This window comes from Callorhinus ursinus, unplaced genomic scaffold, assembly GCF_003265705.2.
Source record: "Callorhinus ursinus isolate GAN/ISIS: 27379988/994484 unplaced genomic scaffold, GSC_fseal_2.0 scaffold114, whole genome shotgun sequence".
NCBI lineage: Eukaryota > Metazoa > Chordata > Mammalia > Carnivora > Otariidae > Callorhinus > Callorhinus ursinus.
The window spans coordinates 852,527-870,065 of NW_027397176.1; the positions used below are offsets into that span (position 1 = coordinate 852,527).

General features: G+C 41.0%; 1 protein-coding gene across 2 annotated transcripts in view; it reads left to right on the plus strand.

The window, feature by feature from the left end:
- The window catches only part of FAM168B (family with sequence similarity 168 member B), a 44,020-nt gene that overhangs the window by 21,656 nt on the left and 4,825 nt on the right, over positions 1 to 17,539 (plus strand). For both annotated transcript variants that reach the window (XM_073889679.1, XM_025858022.2), the window contains exons 3-5: positions 15,002 to 15,144; positions 15,279 to 15,456; positions 17,216 to 17,341. In XM_073889679.1, the coding sequence (XP_073745780.1) occupies positions 15,002 to 15,144; positions 15,279 to 15,456; positions 17,216 to 17,328 (434 nt within the window). In that variant the 3' untranslated portion in view covers positions 17,329 to 17,341. The remainder of the gene's footprint in view (positions 1 to 15,001; positions 15,145 to 15,278; positions 15,457 to 17,215; positions 17,342 to 17,539) is intronic.

Genomic DNA, 17,539 nt, shown 5'->3' on the forward strand with positions numbered 1-17,539 from the left:
GAATAGTTAATAAGTTATAGAGAGGCCATGTCAGTTTTGGATACTATGAGAGGTGTGTGTGTATGCATTTTAAGTTTTCTGTTGAGGTGTTCCTGTGTGATACGTTGGAGCTAGTGCTATATAAAACAAAAAAAGGAAGATCCCTGGCACACACTCAGTTTTTTTGTTTTTTAAAGATTTTATTTATTCATTTCAGAGAGAGCCAGAGATAGAGACAGGATGAGCAGGGAGTAGAAGAAGCAGGCTCCCCACTGAGCAGGGAGCCCGACATGGGACTGGATCCCAGGAACCTGGGAACATGACCCGAGCCGAATGCAGACGCTTAACTGACTGAGCCACCCAGATGCCCGGCACGCTCAGTTTTAACTGACAGGGGACATGTTTGTTTTCCTTGAAACTGATTTGTCTTGAGTGTTGGTTAGAAACTACCTTTACAAGAAAACAATAAATTTTCTGGTTAGTATTAGGACATAGCTCACAGTTAAAAAATACGCAGTAAGATAACATATATTAAAAATCATTGCTGGGGCACTGCTTTGTCTTCCCTGGACCTAGTATCCTAGATTACGCCTTACCCGGGGTCATTCTTCTCCAGTCTGTTGAGCGTCTGACTCTTGGTTTCTGTTCACGTGGTGATCTCAGGATCATGAGATGGAGCCCCGTGTTGGGCTCTGTGCTCAGCACAGAGTCTGCCTAAGATTCTCACTGCCTCTCCCTCTGCCACCCCCCTCATACTCCCTCCCTCTCTCTCTAATATAAATAAATAAATCTTAAAAAAAAATCATTGCTGTCAATAAAAATAGTGGGTGACCATTTTTCCAACATTTTTATTGTGAATATTTTCAGTATACAGAGAAACTGAAAAAACATTCACAGTGAACATTTACATGTAGACTGCCAAGATTCTTCAGTTAAACTTTTTTGTTGTTTTTCTAAGAGTGCTCGATGGTGCGGAGGAGAATCTTAAGCCGGCAAGCAGGCAAGCAGGCTCCATACCTAGTGCAGAGCCCCACACAAGGCTCATTCTCACAACCTCGAGCTCATGACCTGAGCTTGAAATCAAGAGTCAGATACTTAACTGACAGAGCCACCCCAGCACCCCTACAATTAAACCTTTTAAAATCTTTTATTTTTTTTAAGCTTTATTTACTTAAGTAATTTCTACCCCCCATGTGGGGCTTGAACTCTTAACCCAGAGCTCAAGAATCATGTGCTCCACCTACAGCTAGGCAGGCACCCCTAAAATCAACTTTGAGAATTAACATTTTACTTGTATCACATATGTATCCTTTCCTCTACCTGCAGTGCCTCTTGTTTTTTGATGTGTTTCAAAGTAAGTTGACATTAATACACTTCACCCCATTTGGTTCAGTGTGCTTATCATTAGTATTTGCAATTCTATTTTAGTCTTTTTTTTTTTTTTAGGTGAAATTGACAAATGAGAAGCATACCTTTTTAAGTGTACCATTCCGTTGCATTCTGACAGGTGCATATACATAGTAGCTTCTTGGAGTCATCTCATCATCTTCAACAAAGCATACATACAGGCAGGTGTTAAAAGACATCTTCAGATGAGTAAGAGACCGAGGGCCAGCTGGAGGGATTTCTGCAGCAGTAGGCCTTGGGCCTCCATTAGAAGAAATGAAGGCATTGTAGGTTGACCATTCATTGGTTATGAGTGAAGGACTTCACCTTTTTTAGTGGATGTGGTTGGTCAAAACAGTGCTTCTGAATCAGAGAATCTCTCTGTGGAGGGTTGTATGCCTAGATCTTGTTTTGGTTTTATACTGTATTTCTGGAAGCTTGTTCAGGTTGGCAGCTTCCATTTTGTATGCAGTCCAAGCTCTAAGCTCTTTCTGCAGTTTGAACAGTGACAAAATGGTCTTTAACTTTCTTATTAGGAATAGTGATAGGCTTTTTAGAGGCTCTTTTTTCTCCAGGTCATGAATTCATTGCTTGTGTGTTTTCACTTCCTCAGGCAGCTTCTTTTTCTAAATCAATTTATCATATTGGGATCAGTGAGATGCTAGTGCATGATGGGCATACTTGTGACCAGTCCTGGTGATGGAAGCACTACACCTGAGCAGAGTGGCTGTTTATTTTTACTTACAGTTAACATAACAGTTAAAATGAATTTCAGAATAGTACAGTAAAACTTGGGAGGATCTTTTCACTCTTCAGACAGAAAGTAGCTGAGTCTGGGAGGTGCCTGGTTTGGGCAAAGGAGTCAGGACTCACAGCCAGATCTGGGGTTGTACCCGCTGTGCTACATAGGACTTTGTGACATTTTGGGCAGTAGTATGTTTATCAGCATCTTCATAATGAATGCCATGCAAGGCATTTTGGGGAGTGAACCTAGGCAAGTACATAACAGTTCTAAGAAGGACCTCCAGATTAACTTGATCCTTGTAGAAAAGGGGGATTTCTTTCTTGTGGCTCAAAAAAAGCATCATTTAAAACTGGCACAGAGAGGGAGGCAAGATGGAGGAAGAATAGGGGACCTCGTTTCATCTGGTCCTTTGAATTTAGCTAATTAACTTTCAAATCGTTTTGAACACCTGTGAATTCAACCTGAGATGTAAGAAAAGAATTGGTGGAATTCTACAAATAGAAAAGTGACCACTTTTTGCAAGGCAGGAGATGCAGAGAAGTGAATCTGAGGGGATATATCAAGATGATAAATGGTGGGGGGAGGGAGCCTCCATAAGCTGGCTACCAGAAAGTGATAGAGCAGCAGAATGCAAAATTGGAACTTGTGGAAGTCTGCTTCTGTGAGGGACATCCCTGCCTGAAAGGTGCTCAGGTGGCAAAGTGGGGCAGAATCCGAGGTGGGACAGTATGGTCTCAGGATCCCCGGGGTCTCAGAAAGAACAGGGGTGCCTGAGCTGGCAGAATTCCCAAGCATTGGAGTGGGGAAACCTGCTACGGTCAGCGAGCCCGGGAGTGGGCTGTCAGCTTGGTTTGCCATTAACTGCGAACCAGGACACAATGGGGCGACTGCTGTCCGTGTGGGGGCCCTGCAAGCTGCAAGCCCAAGGTGACCCTCCTCCCACCCCTATGAGGATCCACGCAGGTGCACGCCACAAGAGTCTGCAAAGTTTGGGGCATGCAAAATTGAAGACTGCTTTTCCCTGAGGTTTTACTGAAGAGAGGGGATGGTGATCTTTCACCTCTGGGGCTGGAGATGGGGTGCGGCCATTTTTATTTTCATCCTTTAAAGCAGCAGAGAAAGCCTTCAGGGAACAAAAGCCACATAGAACAATCTGAAGCAGCTTACACTGACCAAGCCGGGCCGCCTTGCAAGGGAAGGTACAACTCCGCCCAGGCAGAGACACCTGAGAATCAGCACAGCAGACCCCTCCCCCAGGAGACCAGCTGGAACATCAGGGGAATACCAAGTTTACCACGCACACAGAATTGCAAAACTCCAGTGCTAAGGGAAAATATATAGGATTTGAGGTTTTTTCTCATGATTCTGTTATCTTTCATTTTAGAATTTTCCTTTTTTTCTTTTCAGTTTATTTTATCTACTCTCTTTAAGTTTTTTTTTAACTTTCATTTTTACATTTGCATTTTATAGATACATTCTTCATTTTGGGCTTCTTTCACTGTATTCATTTTTATTTTTGTATATACATATATAAGTCTTGGCTTTCTTTACAATTTTGGGATTTTGTGTCTTCTAACAAACAGACCAAAATATGCCCAGGACCACGTGGATCACCCTGTTTTGTCCACCTGGGAGATTATATTCTCCCTTTTTTCCCTTTCTTTTGTTTTTTTTTCTTTCCGTTTCTTTTTCTTTCCTTTTTTGGTTTCTAACCTCTTCAGATTTGTCTGTTCTGTATTTCGCTTGGATTGTGTTTGATATTTTTGCTCTTGTTCTCTTATTCATCCATTCTTCACTGGGCAAAATGCCTAGAAGGAGGAATTCAAAACAAAGGAAAGAACCAGAGGTAATACTCTCTGCCACAGATCTAATCAGTATGGACATACATAAAATGTCAGAGCTGGAATTCAGGATAAGGGTTATAAATTTACTAGCTGGGCCTTGAAAAAAAGCATAAAAGACACTAGAAAATCTCTTAGAGCAGAAGTAAAATCTAATCAGACTGAAATTAAAAATGGTTCAACTGAGATGCAGTCTAATCTGCAAATAGATGCTCTAACAGCTAGGGTAAATGAGACAGAAGAGAGAGTTAGTACATAGAAGATCATGTAAAGGAAGGAAGCTGGGAAAAGAAAGAAAAACAACTAAATGGACCCTGAGGGGAGGCTTCAAGAAATCAGCGATACCATAAAGTAAAACAGTATTAGAATTATTGGGGTCCCAGAGGAAGAATAGAGAGAGGGACAGAAGGTATATTTGAGAAAATTGTAGCTGAGAATTTCCCTAATCTGGGGAAGGAAACAGGTATTCAAGTCGAAGAGGTAGAGAGAACACCCCTCAAAATCAGTAAAAATAGATCAACACCCCGACATATAATAGTGAAGCTTGCAAATTTGAAAGATAAAGAGAAAATCCTGAAAGCAGCTCGAGACAAGAGCCCCTTAACCTATGATGGTAGAAACATTAGACTGGCAGCAGGACTATCTACAGAGACCTGGCAGACCAGAAACAGCTGGCATGATATATTCAAAGTACTAAAGGAGAAAAACATACAACAATACTTTATCCAGCAAGGCTGCCATTCATAATGGAAGGAGAGATTAAAGAGCTTCCAGGAAAACAGAAAATAATTTGTGATCACTAAACCAGCCCTGCAAGAAATACTAAAGGGGGTCCTGTAAGCAAAGAGAGAGCCCAAAAGCAACACACACCAGAAAGAAACAGAGACAGTTTACAGAAACAGGGACTTCACAGGTGATACAATGGCACTAAATTCATAACTTTCAGTAGTCACTCTGAATGTAAATGGACAAGTGCTCCAATCAGAAGACACAGGGTAACAGAGTGGATAAAAAAGCAAGACCCAACATAGGCTGAGACTCATTTTAGACCTAAAGACACCTCCATATTGAAAGTGAGGGGGTAGAGAACCATTTATCATGCTAATGGACCTCAAAAGAAAGCTGGGGTAACAATCCTCATGTCAGGCAAATTAGATTTTAAACCAAAGACTATAGTAAGGAATGAAGAGGGACACTGTATCATACTTAAAGGGTCTATCCAACAAGAAGATCTAATTATAAATATGTGTCCTCCTAACTCGGGAGCAGCCAATTATATAAACCAATTAATAACCACATTAAAGAAACAGATTGATGATAATGCAGTAATACTAGGGGACTTCAACACTTCACTCCCAACAATGGAGAGATCATCTAAGCAGAAGATCGATAGGGAAACAAGGGCTTTGAATGACACACTGGACTAGATGGACCTCACAGATAGCTAAGGAGCGTTCCATCCTGAAGCAACAGGAGAATATACATTGTTCTCAAGTCCACATGGAACATTCTCCAAAACAGATCACATACTGGGTCACAAATCAAGTCTCAACTGGTACCAAAAAAAATGGGATTATTTCCTGCATATTTTCAGACCACAATGTTGTGAAACTTGAAGTCAACCACGAGAAGAAATTTGGAAGGAACATAAATACATGGTGATTAAAGGACGTCCCCCTAAAGAATGAATGGGTCAACCAGGAAATTAAAGAATTAAAATATACATAGAAGCAAATGAAAAATGAAAGCACGATAGTCCAAAACTTTTGGGATGCAGCAAAGGTGGTCTTAAGTGGGAAGTATATACTTCCTTAAGAAAGAAGAAGAGTCTCCAATACATAACCTAACCTTACACCTAAAGGAGCTGGAAAAAGAACAGCAAATAACGCCTAAATCCAGCAGAAGAGAAATAAAGATCAGAACAGAAATCAATGATATATAAATGAAAAAAACCCAGTAGATCACTGAAACTGTGAGCTGGTTCTTTGAAAGGATTAATAAGATTGATAAACCCCTAGCCAGACTTATCAAAAAGAAAAGAGAAAGGATCCAAATTAATCATGAATGAAAGAGGAGAGATCATGACTTATACCTTGGGTCACTAATCAGGTCTCAGGTGGTACCAACAGACTGGGATTATTGCCTGCATATTTTCAGACCATAATGCTTTGAAACTTGAACTCAGTCACAAAAGGAAATTTGGAAGGAACTCAAACACTTGGAAGTTAAAGAGCATCCTATTAATGAATGGGTCGACCAGGAAAATAAAGAATTTTAAAATTCATGGAAACAAATGAAAATGAAAACACAGCTGTTCAAAACCTTTGGGATGCAGCAAAGGCAATCAGTCCTAAGAGGGAAGTACATAGTAATACAAGCTGTTCTGAAAAAATTATTTCTATCTCAGATTCACAAGGTAACTTTACAACTTAAAGGAGCTGGAGAAAGAATAGCCAATAAAGCCTAAACCAGGCAGGAGAACAGAAATAATAAAGATTAGAGCAGAAATCAATGAAATAGAAACCAAAGGAACAGTAGAACAGATCAGTGAAACTAGAAGCTGGTTCTTTGACTGTACTAAATTCAATAAACCCCTAGCCAGACTTATCAAAAAGAAAAGAGAAAGGATGCAAATTAATAAAGTCATGAATGAAAAAGAGATCACAACCAACACCAAGGAAATAACAATTTTAACAGTTGTTAATTAACAATTTTATAAGCAGCTAAATGCCAACAGATTAGGCAATCTGGAAGAAATAGGTGCATTCCTGGAAGCATATAAATTACCAAAACTGAAGCATTAATAAATAGAAAACCTGAACAGACCCATAACCAGGAAATAAATTGAAGCAATAATCAAGACTCTCCCAACAAGAGTCCAGGGCTGGATGGCTTCCCAGGGGAATTCTACCAAACATTTAAAGAAGAATTGATACCTGTTTTTCTGAAACTGTTCCAAAAAAATAGAAATGGAAGGAAGCTCCATACTCGTTCTCTGAGGCCAGTATTACCTTGATCCTAAAACCAGACCCCCACTAAAAAGAATTACAGACCAATATCCCTGATGAACATGGATGTCACAATTCTCACCAAAATACTAGCCAGTAGGATCCAACATACATTAAAAGAATTATTCACCATGACCAAGTCGAATTTATTTCTGTGCTGCAAGGGTGGTTCATCATTTGCAAATCAATGTGATATATATCACATCAGTAAAAGAAAGGACAAGAACCATATGATTCTCTCAATTGATGCAGAAAAAGCATTTGACAAAATACAGCATCCTTTCTTGATTAAAACTCTTTACAGTGTAGGGATAGAGGGTATATACCTCAATATCATAAAAGCTATGAAAAACCCACAGTGAATATCATTCTCAAAGGGGAAAAACTCAGAGCTTTTCCCCTGAGGTCAGGAACACGACAGCAATGCCCACTCTCACCACTGTTCACTATAGTACTAGAAGTCCTAGCCACAGTAATCAGACAACAAAAAGAAAAAGCATTCAAATTGGCAAAGAAGTCAAACACTTTTCCAAGATGACATGATACTTTATGTGGGAAACCCAAAAGACTCCACTCCAAAATTGCTAGAACTCATATGGGAATTCAGTAACGTGGCAGGATATAAATCAGTGCACAGAAACCAGTTGCATTTTTATATACTAACAATGAGACAGAAGAAAAGAGGAGTTAAGGGTGCCTGGGTGGCTCAGTTGTTAGGCCTCTGCCTTTGGCTCAGGTCATGATCGCAGGGTCCTGGGATCAAGCCCGCATCGGGCTCCCTGCTCAGCGGGAGGCCTGCTTCTCCCTCTCCCCCTGCTTGTGTTCCCTCTCTCGTTGTGTTTCTCTCTGTCAAATAAATAAATAAATCTTTAAAACAACAACAACAAAAAAGAGTTAAGGAATCAGTCCCATTTACATTGCACCGAAACCCATAAGATACCTAGGAATAAACCTAACCAAAGAGGCACATGATCTGTACTCAAAAAACTACAGAACACTTGTGAAAGAAATTGAGGAAGACACAAAGAAATGGAAGGACATTCCATGCTTATGGATTGGAAGAATAAATATTGTTAAAATGTGCTACCCAGAGCAATCTACACATTCAGTGCAATCCATATCAAAATACTATCAACATTTTTCACAGAATTGGAACAAATAATCCTAAAATTTGTATGGAACCAGAAAAGACCCTGAATAGCCAGAGGAATGTTGAAAAAGAAAACTAAAACTGGTGGCCTCACAATGCCGGACTTCAGGCTTGGGTTTACAAAGCTGTGACTATCAAGACAGCATGGCACTGTCAGAAAAACAGACACATAGATCAGTGGAATGGAATAGAGAATCCCAAAATGGACCCTCAGGTAATCTTTGACAAAACAGGAAAGAATATCCAGTGGAAAAAGGACAGTCTCTTCAATAAATGGTGCTGGGAAAATTGGACAGCCACATGTTAGAAGAATGAAACTGGACCATTTTCTTGCACCATACACAAAGATAAGCTCAAAATGGATAAAAGACCTAACTGTGAGACACGAATCTATCAAAATTGTAGAGAAGAACACAGGCAGCAACCTTTTCAACCTCGGCTGCAGCAACTTCTTGTTAGACATGTCTCCAAAGGCAAGCAAACAAAAGCAAAAATAACCTATTTCATCAAGATAAAAAGCTGCACAGCAAAGGAAACAGTTGACAAAATTAAAAGGCAACCTATGGAATGGGAGAAGGTATTTGCAAATGACATAATCAGATAATGGGCTAGTATCCAAGATCTATAAAGAACTTAACCAAACTAAACACCCAAAAAACAAATAATCCAGTTAAGAAATGGGCAGAAGACATGAACAGACTTTTCTCTGAGGAAAACATCCAAACGGCCAACAGACCAATGAAAAAATGCTCAATATCACTCAGCCTCAGGGAAATACAAATCAATACCACAATAATATATCACCTCACACCAGTTAGAATGGCTAAAATTAACAAGACAGGAAACAACAAATGGCAGGGATGCAGAGAAAGGGCAACCCTTTTATACTGTTGGGGGGATTGCAAGCTGGTACAGTCACTCTGGAAAACAGTATGGAGGTTCCTCAAAAGTTAAACATACAGCTATCCTACAACTCAGCAATTGCACTACTAGGTATTTACCCCAACAATACAAATGTAGTGATCTGAAGGGGCACCTGCACCTCAATGTTTATAGCGCAGTGTCCACAATAACGAAACTGGAATGAGCTGAGATGTCTACTGGCAGATGATGAATGGATGAAGATGTGATATATATATGTATATACACACACATGTAAACACAATGGAATATTAGTCATCAGAAAGGATGAATACTTCTAATTTAATTACACAGATGTGCATGCACCTGGAGTGAAATAAGTCAATCAGAATGACAATTACATGGTTTCACTCATATGTGGAATATAAGAAACAGCATAGAGGATCATAGGGGAAAGGAGGGAAGAGTGAACAGGAAATCTTCAGAGAGGGACAAAACCCGTGAGAGACTTAACTATAGGAAAGAATTGAGGGTTGCTGGAGGGGAGGTGGGCAGGGGGGTGGATAACTGGGTGATGGGCATTAAGGAGGGCATGTGATGTGATGAGCACTGGGTGCTATATGCAATTGATGAATTATTGAACACTTCATCTGAAACTAATGATGTGCTATGGAATTTAAATAAAGAAATAAAACTGGTGCATTTTGGGGCACCTGGTGGCTTAGTTGGTTAAGCATCTAACTCTTGATTTTGGCTCAGGTCATGATCTCGGGGTCAGGAGATCAAGCCATGCATGGTTGGCCTCCACTCCTCAGCGGGGAGTGTGCTTGAGATACTCTCTCCCTCTGCCCCTCCTTCCCAATAAATAAGTAATCTTAAATTCCTGGGATCATTCATTCTCTTTCTCTCCCTTAAATTAAAAACAAAATATATGTCCACTTCTAACCACAGTCCAATAATAAAAATTTTCTAACTTTTTTTTTAAAGATTTTATTTATTTATTTGACAGAGAGAGGCAGCAAGAGAGGGAACACAAACAGGGGGAGTAGGAGAGGGAGAAGCAGGCTTCCCGTGTTGCAGGGAGCCCGATGGGCTTGATCCCAGGACCCGAAGGCAGACGCTTAATGACTGATTTTAATTTTTTAATACTCAGGTGCCCCTAATTTTAATTTTTTATTACTCAGCTTTTTTTTTTTTTTTTTAGATTTATTTATTTGAGGGAGAGCATGTGTGAGCTTGGTCTGGGGGGCGGAGGGGGAGAGTGACAGGAGAATCTCAAGCATACTCCCCAGTGAGCGCAGAACCCGACGTGGTGCGTGATCTCAGGACCCTGAGATCATGACCTTAGCCAAAGTCAGTAATCAGATGCTTAATTGACTAAGCCACCCAGATGCCTCACTTAGCTTGTTTTTTAAGGTATAATTTATGCACAAACACCCATGTATTAAGTGTTCGGTTAGACCGATTTGGCAATTGTATATACTCATGTTATCACGTCTGAAGGAAAATACCAAGCACTTTGATCATCCCAGATGCTTTTGTTCTGCCCTCTCCAAACCACCCTTCCCCTTTCTCCCACCATAGGTATATTTATAGGCTTCGTATTGAGAATGAGATTATACAATGTGTGCTCTTCTGTGTGTCTGGTGTCTTTTAAACATTCAACATGGTGTTCAACATGGTTTGAGATTTATTCATGTTTTTTCCTTTTGATACTTAGTATTTTTTATTTGGATGTATCATTTATCCATTCTCCTTTTGATGAACGTTATTTCCCAATTTTTGTCTATTATGAAGAAGTTTGGTGAACAATTTTTATAAGTCCTGGTGTGAATATACATTTTCATTCTTCTAGGGCAGATATCTGAGCGTGAATTGCTGGGTCCTGTGGAAAGTATTTCTCTAGCTTTTTGAGCAGTTGTACTGTCTGACACTCCCATGAATTAAGTGTGAGTGAGTGAGCCCTTGTCTTGTAATGAATGAGAAATAGACACCTTTTTTTAAAAAAATTTTTTTGAAGATTTATTTATTTTAGAGGTTTAGAGAGAGGGAGGGGCAGAGGGAGAGAATCTTCAAGCAGACTCCACCCTGAGTGTGGATCCCGAAGCAGGGCTCAGTCTCATCACCCTTAGATCATGACCTGAGCCAAAACCAAGAGTTGGACACTTAACTGAGTGCTCCACCCGGGAGCCCCTCTCACTTTTAGAAAGCAGTTTTATTGAGGTATAATTTACATATACTAAAAGTTATCCTTTTAAGCAGTTGGTCTGGTGTGTTTAGACAGGAGTATACAGTTGTGTAACACCACCACAGTCAAGTGACTTCATTCCCCGAAAAGTTCCTTCATGCCCTCTGGCCCCTGACAACCACCAATCGGTTTTCTATCTTGGAATATTAGGTTGGTCTTTCCTAGAGTTTCCTATCAGTGAAGTTAGCATGCATTTTTTTAATAATTGAAAATTTTCTTAAGTAGGCTTTGTGCCCAATGTGGGGCTTGAACTCAGGACTCTGAGATCAAGAGTCAGGTGCTCCACCAACTGAGCCAGCTAGGCACCTCTCAGCATGTATCCTTATGTCTGGCTGCTTTTGCATCTTATAGTTTGAGATTTATCCCATGTTGTATGTATCAGCAGTTGTATCTTTTTGGTTGCTTACTAGTATTTTATTCTATGGATGTACCTGTTTGCTGGTGGACATTTGGTCATTATGAATAAAGCTGCTAAGAACATAGTAGTTCAGAGACCCTCTCATACCCTTCCTTGAGAATAAGCCACTCTTCTTTGTTGGGATGGGGAGTCAGGAAGAATGGGGAGCCAGACATCTTCCTGCTTAGCAAATAGACTCTAGCCACTCTTCCAGATTTTTAGCCCTGCATCAACTGGAAGCAAGTGCTGATAGTTTCCAGGTTTTGGGGAAGGGGTGTTCCTGGTAGCAGGCTGCTTCTCGGCCCTCTCCACTGTTGGCTGCGATGTAGCTATTTTGAGTCTGCCAAATCATTTTCCACTTTTGCTTTTTAGGTTCCAAAGTGTTGTCTTCTCTCCCATTCTTTGTCTGTGTGGCTTTACGTCTTTAACTTATTAATCTGATTTATTGTCACTTTGGGTGGGGACAGAGGCAAATGTATGTGTTCAACTTGCTGTCTTAACTCAAATCTTTTTACCTTAGCCCTGGTGTTTGACAAGTTTCTCCCCTGTCCCCTTTTATTTTGCTGTAATAAACAACACCATGATGAGAATTCTTACAGTTGAGTCTGTTCCAGTCCATACTTTTAATGCCAGATTGTGGCCCAGGAAGGTATACCAATTTGTATTCCCACAGGACAGGTATTTCTTTCCTATTCCTGTGTTGAGTATACTCTCAGTAGAACTTTCTCCTTTGTTTTTTCCCTTCTCTCCCAGTCCCCACAAACAAACTTGCACATCAGGTCTAGAAATGAAGTCAGATGTTTGTGGAGGATAGACAGGGCCACAGTGGTGTCAGATCTTGACTGCAGTCAGGGCTGTAACATTGCTTTGTTCCTCACTGCACACGTGGTTCCTCCCGGTGCTGGGCCTGAAAGTGGGTTTGAATTAAGGCCTTTTTTTCTTTCCTTTTTAAATTTATTTTTTATTAGTTTTAGGTGTATAAACATAGTGATTTAACGTTTCTGTGTATTGCTCATTGCTTAGCATAGTCATACAGTGTTATTGTAGTATTATTGACTATATTCCCTGTACTCTACTTTTCGTCTACATGACTGAACTTTATAACTGGACGTTTGTACCTCTTAATCCCCTTCACCTGTTTTGCCCATCACCGTTCCCTCCTCCCCCAGCCCAGCAAACACTGCTTTGTTCTCTATTTTTGAGTCTGTTTGTGGTTTTTGTTTTGTTTTGTTTTTTAGATTGCACATATAAGTGAAATCACTGGATCATATGGTATTTGTCTTTCTCAGTCTGACTTATTTCACTTAACGTAATATCCTCTAGGTCCATCCATGTTGTTGCAAATGACAAGATCTCATTCTTTTTTATGACTGAGTAGTATTCCAGTGTGTGTGTGTGTGTGTGTGTGTGTGTGTGTGTGTGTGTGTGTGTACATGTACATATACTTGACATCATCTTTATCCATTCTATCATTGGATACTTGGGTTGCTTCCATATCTTGGCTGTTGTAAATAATGCTACAATAAACATAGGGGTGTATGTATCTTTCCAAACTAGTGTTTTCATTTTCTTTGGTTAAATACCCAATAGTGGAATTACTGGATCATGTGGTATTTGTTTGTTTTTAACTTTTTGAGGAATGTCCATACTATTTTCTGTAGTGGCTGCACCAGTTTCATTCCCACCAGCAGTGCACCAGGGTTCCGCTTTCTCCACATCCTTACCAGCACTTATTATTTCTTGTCTTTTTGATACTAGCCATTCTGACTGGTGTGAGGTGAGATCTCATTGTGGTTTTGATTTGTATTTCCCTGATGATGAGTGATGTTGACCCTCTTTTAATGTGTCTGTTAACCACCTGGGATCTTGTTTCGAAAAATGTCTATTCAGGTCTTCTGCCCATTTCTTAACTGGATTGTTTTTTTGGTAGTGTTCTTCATGTAATTTTGGATATTAACCCCTTATCAGATTTTTCATTTGCAGATCTTGTCTCCCATTCAGTAGGTTGTCTTTTTTGTTTTGTCATGGGTTACTTTGCTGTGCAGAAGCTTGCTGTTTATTTATTTATTTATTTATGTATTTATTATTTTTAAAGATCTATTTATTTTAGAGAGAGCGAGTGCAGGAGGGAGGGACAGAGGGAGAAACCAAGCAGACTCCTTTAGTGTGGGGCCTGGAGCCGGGCAGGGGGCTCGATTCCATGACCCTGAGATCGTGACTTGAGCCAAAACCAAGAGTCGAATGCTCAATCAATTGCACCACCCAGGAGCCCCTGTGCAGAAGCTTTTTAGTTTGATGTAGTTCTAATAGTTTATTTTTGCTTTTGTTTCCCTTGCTTGAGAGATCCATAAATGTGTTGCTAAGGCCATTGTACAAGAGATTATTGCCTAGATTTTCTTTTAGGACTTTTTTAAGGTTTCAGATCTCACATTTAGGTCTTTATTCCATTTTAATTTTTGTGTGTGGTATAAGAAAGTAGTCCAGTTTCATTCTTTTGCATGTAGCTGTCCACTTTTCCCAATACCATTTATTAAACTGTCTTTTCCCCATGGTATATTCTTGCCTCCTTTGTTGTAGATTATTAATTGGCCATTTAAACATGAGTTTATTTGTGGGCTCTCTATTCTGTTCCATTGATCTATGTGTCTGTTTTTATGCTAGTACCATACTGTCTTGATGATTACATTTTTATAATATATCTTGAAATCTGAGATTGTGATACCTCCAGCTTTGTTCTTCTTTCTCAAGATTGCTTTGGCTATTTGGGGTCTTTTGTGGTTCCATATACAAGTTTTAGGATTGTGTGTTCTAGTTCTGAGAAAAATGCTATTGGTATTTTGATAGGAATTGCATTGAATCTGTATATTGCTTTTGGTAGTAAGGACATTTTAAGGATATTCTTCCAGTTCATGAGTGTGGTGTAGCTTTCCATTTGTTTGTGTTGTCTTCCATAAGTGTGTTCTACAGTTCTCAGAGCACAGGTCTTCCACCTCCTTGGTTAGATTTATTTCTAGGTATCTTATTCTTTTTGGTACAGTTGTAAGTGGGACTGTTTTCTTAATTTCTCTTCTACTTTTTACTAGTGTGTAGAAACACAACAGATTTCTGTATATTCGTGTCCTTCAGTTTTACTGAATTCATTTATTTTAATAGTTTCTTGATGGAGTCTTTAGAGTTTTCTATGTGTAGTGTCATGTCATCTGCAGATAGACAGTTTTACTTCCTCCTTACCATTTTGGATGCCTTTTATTTCTTGTCTGACTGCTGTGCCTAGGACTTCCAGTACTGTGTTGAATAACAGTGGTGAGAGTGGACAGCCTTGTCTTGTTCCTGACCTTAGAGGAAAAGCTCTGGGTTTTTCACGGCCATTGGCTTCTTTGTTTCAGGTTACACTCCTGGCACACCTTACAAAGTGTCCTGTTCCCCCACCAGCGGGGCGGTGCCACCATACTCCTCCTCCCCCAACCCCTACCAGACCGCTGTGTACCCTGTGCGAAGTGCCTACCCCCAGCAGAGCCCCTACGCACAGGTAGGCCTGGGGTGTGCTGTGGGTCTCTTAATGGTGCTCACGGGCACTGTGCGTATGGGAAGGGTTGGTTCTCTCTGGGCTCTGATCTATGGGGTGTGGAGCCCTGTGGCAGTTGTCTCTCCTCTTCTCCACAGCAAGGCACGTACTACACACAGCCCCTGTACGCAGCACCCCCTCACGTCATCCACCACACCACAGTGGTGCAGCCCAATGGCATGCCGGCGACGGTGTACCCTGCTCCCATCCCTCCACCTAGAGGCAACGGCGTCACCATGGGCATGGTGGCTGGGACCACTATGGCCATGTCGGCAGGTGAGTCCTTGACCCTGGGTTGCCTGTTTTATGATGGTGTGAGAGCCGGGGGAAGGGAGAGCTCACTAATTCTTTGACCCTTGGTTTGATTTTTCATGGCTCGAGTTGTATGGAAGGACATACTCGTCAGGAAAGGAACAGCATATGATCTTTTTCTTTCCCTTCCCTTCATTTCCTCCTCTTCTCCTTTCAGTTGAGAGGAGTCTGGGGTTTAGAGTGACAAGCCAAGAACCAGGTACCGTCCCTGTGGGCACGACTGGATAGTGATCTCTGTATTTGACGGGTGAGCTGAGCCCTTGGCAGTAGGGCCGAGGAGTTGCCAGTCCCCCTGAGGAGCATACCAAGCTTGAGCAGAAGGGAATTACTTTGTGTCTAGGTGGGCTGGCCCTCCTGGTACCGCCCTTTAGTGTGGGCTGTCTTTGCAGGGCAATTTGTGTGAATGTTGGTGTTTGCATAAATCTAAGAAAACTGGCTTTGTGTTAATAGTCATTAACAGCTACTTGTAGAAATCCTTTGGCATTGGTCGACGTTATTTCCCAAGGCTTCCCTTGGTCAGAAAAATAAATCACAGAGACATGAGTCTCCTGGGTAGGATGTACACATCTTCTTGGACTATGGAGCCCCTGGGGACTTGACGTAATATGTAGGGATTAGGTTACCTCCAGAGGGCATATGAGTTGTCTGTGGCCGGGCGGCCAGGTACACAAGATGCACGTGTTTGCCATTGGCTGTGTTTTTTTGTTTTTGTTTTGTTGGTATTTTTTTCTCCCAATGTTGTTTCCCCCTTTTTTTTTTTTATCTTGAGGAGATTGTGCCAGAGAGAAAGGTGTGTGTTTTCTGCCCAAAGTCTCCATTGTATTTGAGTTTCCCATACTTATCTGTGAAGAGACAGAAACTGCATGTTTGAGGCATGTGGAGGGAGGGATGGCAGGCTGTGGGCTGGTTGTGGGCAGGGAAATGGGAAGTGAAGAGAAACAAAGTGAGGCTGTTAGGTTTGAGGTTCTGCTTATCTACAGATGGGCTCAGAGAGTTGCTAAGTTTTCTGTAGTTATAAGGGAATACATTATCTTCATGTACTCAGAAGCTCATGTAGTTTGGAGTCTTCCCTCTCTCCAGTTTATTACCATCTTAACCATTTTTAACTGTATATAGTTTAGTAATGTTAAGTATAGTCACATTTTTGTAAAACAGAACTTTTTCACCTTGCAGAACTGAAGGTCTGCTCATTAAATAACAATTCCACTTATCCCCCGTGCCCCTCACCCCCAGCCCAGCCCAGCCCCTGGCCACCACCGTTTACTTTGTCAGTTTGACTACTCGAGATACCTCATATAAGTAGAGTCTTTTTGGATGTATCTTTTTGTGACTGGCTTATTTTACTTAAGATAATGTCCTCAAGGTTCATCCATGTTGTAGCATGTAACCAATTTCCTTCCTTTTTAAGGCTGAATTTTTTTATTTTGTCAATTACCTGATTTCCAGAAATCATTGAGTATGTTCGTGTGAAGGGAAAACACAAAGCCTTCTATAGACATTATCATATGAGCTTGCTGTGTTCGTACAACTTTTGAGTTGTGTACAATCAGAGTTCTGACAGCACTCTAGGTCGAGACTACCCCTCCTTCTGTGTACCTCCTTCCTTTCAAAGCAGGCCGGGCCAGAGCTGTCTCGTCGGGCAGCGTGGAGCTGTGTGGTGACACAGGCTCGCCTTGTGTGTGGTGGTGCTGCCTGCCACTGAGACAGCTGCTCTTTCTTCCAGGTACCCTGCTGACCACCCACTCCCCAACTCCTGTTGCCCCTCACCCAGTCACTGTGCCCACATATCGGGCCCCAGGAACGCCCACCTACAGCTACGTGCCCCCTCAGTGGTGATCACCCTGCAAATGTAAGTGACCAGTGAAGCCTGTGTTGGCTCTTGATTAAAGTGTGTTTTTTTCAGTACAGAATGGCAAACCTAACATATTTTAAGCACTAATGAGAAAAATGCTACCTGTTAATCCAAGAGCAGTGTGGTATTTAAATTTTTGTTCTTATTGGGACTCTCTAAAGTAGAAGAAGGAAGGGAACCATGGAGTACTTGCTG